The following is a 4,993-nucleotide window of genomic DNA, read 5'->3' on the forward strand; positions in this document are numbered from 1 at the left end:
CTAAGCTTCGAACCCGCCAAAAACGAGGTAGTCTTTGCCAGTGTAATTGTGGCAACTCAAACTAAATCTACTGGAACATGCAAATTACAGCAGCACAAAGTTCGTTTGCCAAAACAGGCCGACGTTCTTATTTATTTGAAGGGTGTGATCTTCGTCTGGCGTCCATGAACCAAAGGGCTCTGTAGTAGTTTTTACGAACTATTAACAAAATGAGTCTTGTAATTTTTTTTTTAAATTTGCTTTTTCAAGCTAGCTGTCGAGCGTAGAGCCTCGCGTGAAACAAATATTTCTTCGTTTCAGGCGATATGACTTGCCGCTCTCGCGCTTTCGGTTTTGTTTTGAGAAGGATAAGTGTCGCTAAAATGGAACGCGACCAGCTAAATTTTGTATTTAGATCAATATAGCCGACAATTCGCTGTATCAGTGTTCGTTATAGCGATTTTCGACCCTATTTGCAATTATTTTGCAAACGCGCACCAAAAGCACGCGCACATACACGCCCGTGCGCAAGCACGCAGGCACACATGAAAGCGCACGCGCACTCAGAACCCTCAAGTTGGGGAGCAAAATTATGTATAGTGGAAATAAAACTGCTTAACAGCAACAATGCGCAACTGTGACTGCCAATTTTTTCGTATTCCATATCTTCAAGAGTCTTATAACTAGAGACCGAAACTTAAGGCAAAATGCGTATTTTTTGTGGAGTCAGTACCAAGCCTATCTTAATATATAAGCATGAACTAAGGGAAGGAGGACGAATTAAGCAATACGTTATTGTGCCTTTAGGAGCCTGTTTTGAGGTTCGTGCCTATATGGACTGTTTAGCGTCAAAGAATGCCCTTTTTGGGTTGTATATGCCAGTTTTAGTTTTTGGTGTGCATGCTAATACTGCTCTTGCTTCAGTAGCCCGCCACCTGAGCGTTTGTCGCACGCTGTTTGCGAGCAGAACCAACGCGCCATGCCAGACACGCCGAGAAGCAGAATCCCGTGCTCGAACCGCAGCCACCTCGTCCTGAGGTTACCCACAAAGCACTTAACTAGGCCGCCAGAAGCCCGAACGCAGCGACACCACGACCATCGTCGCCGCCGAGTGTCCGCACGGGCGCTTTTGTTGTAAGTTATTAGAGAGTTTTAGTATAGCGGGAGCTAGCGTTTAGCGCGCGCTATTCCTTGCGCGCGCACTAGTGCGCATGCGCTGTCCGCAAAAGGCGGGTTTGCGTGTTGCGGACGCACGCAATTCTGGGGAGTTAGCGGGCGGCGGTTTGCGGGCCGTGCGGGGCTTGCGTCGGTCTCGCGAGACGCGCGAGACGTGCGAGACGGCCATCCCCGGCTTCTCAGCAACATGGCCACCGGGCGAAATGGATCCGCGCGTGCACGTTTTCATTTGGGTGATGACCTCGCGCTGCTGAGGCAGGTGTTGCTGCTAAACCCATTTCGGGATGCCTCCAAGTGGGAAGCCGTGGCTGGTGTGCTGAAGGAGGTCACCGGCAAAGTATTTTCCGCCCGATCGGTGAGGGACCGATGTGATCTGCTGCTGGCCCAGTACTCGGCAAATGACAGGGCCAACCTTCGAAAGTAAGTTGCGCGCACGAACTTGAGCAATGGAAATTAGGTGCACGCGGGATTGGCTGCAATTATGTGAACGTCATTTTTTTAGATCGGGAACCGAGGAGCAGTATGAGGAAAAGGAGCACTTGCTGCAGGAGCTGATCGATCTCGCCCGGGAGTATAATTACAAGTTTCGGGTGCGAAATGCTGCTCGCCAGCAGACTGCTGCTGCTACGGTGGCCTCACAGCGGGCTGCGGCGCATTCAGCACGTGATGCGGCAACAGCTGCGTGCACACTGGATGCTGTGCAGGATTTGGATCCAAACAGCTCATGTAAGTAGTGTGCTATTTCAAATGTGTTCATTCGAGTGCCCCACATTAGCCGTATTCCCCCCCCCCCCCCCCCCCCCCCCCCGTGGTAAATATTTGGGGTGTTATTTTATGCCACTGTCTTTTTAAAGGAGTGCAGTCAATACAAAGTGCGCTGTTTTTTGTGTCCGTTTTTTTTTTTTTGCGAGCAGCACCCAGCGCAATTAACCATTTTTAAGCTGTTACGCAAACTGGCCCAACACCAAGCATTACTTATGCGAGCACTGTGTAGCTTTCTTGTGCAATTTTTCTGCACCTCTGCTGTACACACAACAGGCAGACTTTTACAGAGAACCAGTCTTAAATGCTGCAGAAGGTATTGTGGTGCATATTTCCAGCAAGCCTGTGTGATGAACTTTAACATTTGCATCTTTCATTTTCACATAGGAACTTTCGGGCTGTGTTTTCATTTTATAAACCTACATTTTAAGGGGTAATATTTTCACAGAATGTGGTGCCAACATAGGCACTGCTTTTGAATAGCATTTGAGCATTGTTTAAAATATTGCAATATTGATGCGTGTACGTTGAGTACATAAACTAATCAGTTTTCTCTGTGTTATTATTTTCCAGTCTGCGACTACTCCCCACTGAGCGATACGCCATCGCCAGCATCACAGCTGCTCACTGCCATTGCAGCAGGTGACGAAATACCTGAGGAGGCAGACACGTTTGGCACAAATGGGTCACCTGTGGGGCAACTGTCGACATCCACCAGTGGTGGAACGTCAACAGCTGCAGCGCAGCTGCCCCATGGTGGCAGTCACAATGCGTCGCAGAACGACCCCTGCAAAGGTGTGCTTTTATTTGTGTACTCAAGTTTCACAAGCTGAACCCGTGCATAATGATGTTCATACTTCTTTCTCAAATTGCCGAGCATCTTGAATGGGTACCTGTCACAAACTCGAGCGTACGACGTCTAAAAGTATCGTATAAATTTTTCATTTTATTGTACAGCGCCTAATTCTTCTTACAGTCGTTCGATTCATTCAGTTCGGTTCCATTCGCCCCTAGACAATATGGAGCTTTCTCGAACGAACGGACGGTAACACGATCACTCGCCGGCTCGCCGGCGAGAAAAACAACAAAAATAAAACCTCCGGCGCTCCGGTTTCGTCGAAGCTTCCAGTACTTTCGAGGAGGTGCGCGTGGCCTTGCCAGTGCTAAAGAGCGTCGATCATTCTAGAATGGAGAAGAGGGAAGTTATTTCGCTGACGGCGGCGGGCGCGTTGCGTGTTGTGCTCTCCTCCTCCGCGCTGGCACGGTTATAAAAAGAGAAGCCGCGCCTCAGCAAACCAGCTACGTTTGGACGTCGTGATTGACAACGGCACCTGCCAGTTTGTACATCACACCATCGGCGACCCGCGCCCTGGAGGACTCCAACGTGCTCCCGGGCCTCGAATGACCGTGATCGTCTCGGACGGCCTGGCCTACAGCGAAGCCACGCTTCCCAGGTAGCCGAATCGCCTCCGACAGCGGTGCATCGTCCGGCCCGGTCGGTGAATATGCTGGGACTCTGTCTCTCATATGCATCGAACTGTTCATTTTCTTTTAGTTAACTGCTCCGATTCGTAATATTCATTTGTTAACGCTCCTGTTTGTATCATTTTGTCGAATTGGACTGTTTCTTGTGTTTGAATTCCATCTAAGTTGCCTGTAATTATCGATCCGTTACCTCGTGCTTGTGTTTGTAACTTGCCTGTCTGAATATAAGTCTTTGTGCTGTTTTCCGTTCAAGGCTCTTGCTCATTCTTGCCGCTCTGTTCGGCGAAAACCGCACATCAGACGGCCACCCCCGTTGTCACCTGTGCCCTGTGGATTCGGTGGGGTTTGTTGGCTCTCATGAGTCGACTCCCCATATCTTCTGGCAGTGCACCCTAATTTAAGGAAACGGGTGACAGTACCACACAGAAATAACTCACTGTAAAGTTCTGCACACTGTAAAAATAGGGTACAATTTTGCCGAACAAAATTAGAGACTCTGGTTAGCGTTCAATATGCTTTATTTACACGCAATGTACATTTTTGAAACAGAACCGAGGTACACACCAAGTACACAAACAACAACAACAACAAAAAAAAAACCAAATGAACAGAAAGACATAACGCACTGATACACAATTAGTGAGAGGCAAATATGTGTTTGGAAGCAGTGTGTTAGACATCAACGTGGAGAAGAAAAGTGGTGCAGGCAAGGATACGGCATTACATTGTGGTGCCAGCCACGCTGCTCATTTTGTTCATTGTTTTGCTCATCATTTTGTTCATTATTTTGCAGCTAGGGAGGCGAACACAAGCACGAAAAAATGGCTGAGGGCTGTATCTGTTCATACAGTTTTTTGGGCAGGAGGGGGGAGGAGGAGTGCAGGCTTAATGTTCTCTTTTTTTCATTAAAAAGGGTGGTTCTCGGCAATTTTTCAGTTCCAAACAATGTTCATTTCAACTGCAGGAAAACGTAAAAAAGACGCAGATATGGAGTATCTGCAGAAGCGAATGCACATCGAAAAAGAGTTGAAGGAAAGGGAGCTCAAGCTGGAAGAAAGGCGTCTGGCGCTAGAAGAAAGGCGGCTGGCACTGGAAGAGGACCGCCAGGCACTTGAGCGAGAGAGAGAACGACGTAGTGCCGAAGAGAGGGACCGTCATCAGCAGTTGCTGGAGAATCAGCAGGTTAATTTCTTGAAGATTCTTGATGTAATCTCTAATCTGAAGAAATAAAAGTCTGAATGTTGAAGCAGGATTCTTCAAACCCTGTGGCATTTCACGGCTCATTAACCTGAAGGTAATGTCTTAGGCAAGGTGGCTCCAGGTCAAAGTATTGGGAAACCTGGCTGCCATACAGGCACGTGTGGCAGTTGCTGAGCAAGGTGCTCACTCTGTACATTTGTGAAACCTGCTGGCGAAGCAGCTTCTGATTTTTCTTAAAGTCTAAAAACGCAAACTCGGCTATGACCTTTCCAAAGCCCCATTCAACGGCTTGACGCACTTGGCTCATTTTCATGTTGAATGTTTGCTGGGAAGAAGTTATGTGAGCCCCACCATACGGCTTCATGAGCAGCGGCAGCAACGGGTACGCTGG

At 48.2% G+C, this 4,993-nt stretch overlaps 1 protein-coding gene across 1 annotated transcript; it reads left to right on the forward strand.

Moving 5' to 3' along the window:
• Nucleotides 1-1,342: 1,342 nt before the first annotated feature.
• On the forward strand, nucleotides 1,343-4,735 carry LOC144147638 (uncharacterized). The gene is made up of 4 exons (XM_077679577.1): nucleotides 1,343-1,575; nucleotides 1,658-1,881; nucleotides 2,491-2,712; nucleotides 4,316-4,735. Exons 1-4 carry the CDS (start codon nucleotides 1,343-1,345, stop codon nucleotides 4,630-4,632), a joined length of 996 nt encoding a protein of 331 aa, XP_077535703.1. The 3' UTR covers nucleotides 4,633-4,735.
• Nucleotides 4,736-4,993: the final 258 nt, after the last annotated feature.

This window comes from Haemaphysalis longicornis, unplaced genomic scaffold, assembly GCF_048455015.1.
Source record: "Haemaphysalis longicornis isolate Haplotype H1 unplaced genomic scaffold, Haemaphysalis longicornis Haplotype H1 scaffold_1, whole genome shotgun sequence".
Taxonomy (NCBI): Eukaryota; Metazoa; Arthropoda; class Arachnida; order Ixodida; family Ixodidae; genus Haemaphysalis; species Haemaphysalis longicornis.

Coding starts and splice junctions, on each gene's coding strand:
- LOC144147638 (XM_077679577.1), top strand. CDS start 1,343: ATGGCCACCGGGCGAAATGGATCCGCGCGTGCACGTTTTCATTTGGGT. Junction 1,576..1,657: donor GACAGGGCCAACCTTCGAAA/GTAAGTTGCGCG, acceptor TCATTTTTTTAG/ATCGGGAACCGAGGAGCAGT. Junction 2,713..4,315: donor GCAGAACGACCCCTGCAAAG/GTGTGCTTTTAT, acceptor TTCATTAAAAAG/GGTGGTTCTCGGCAATTTTT.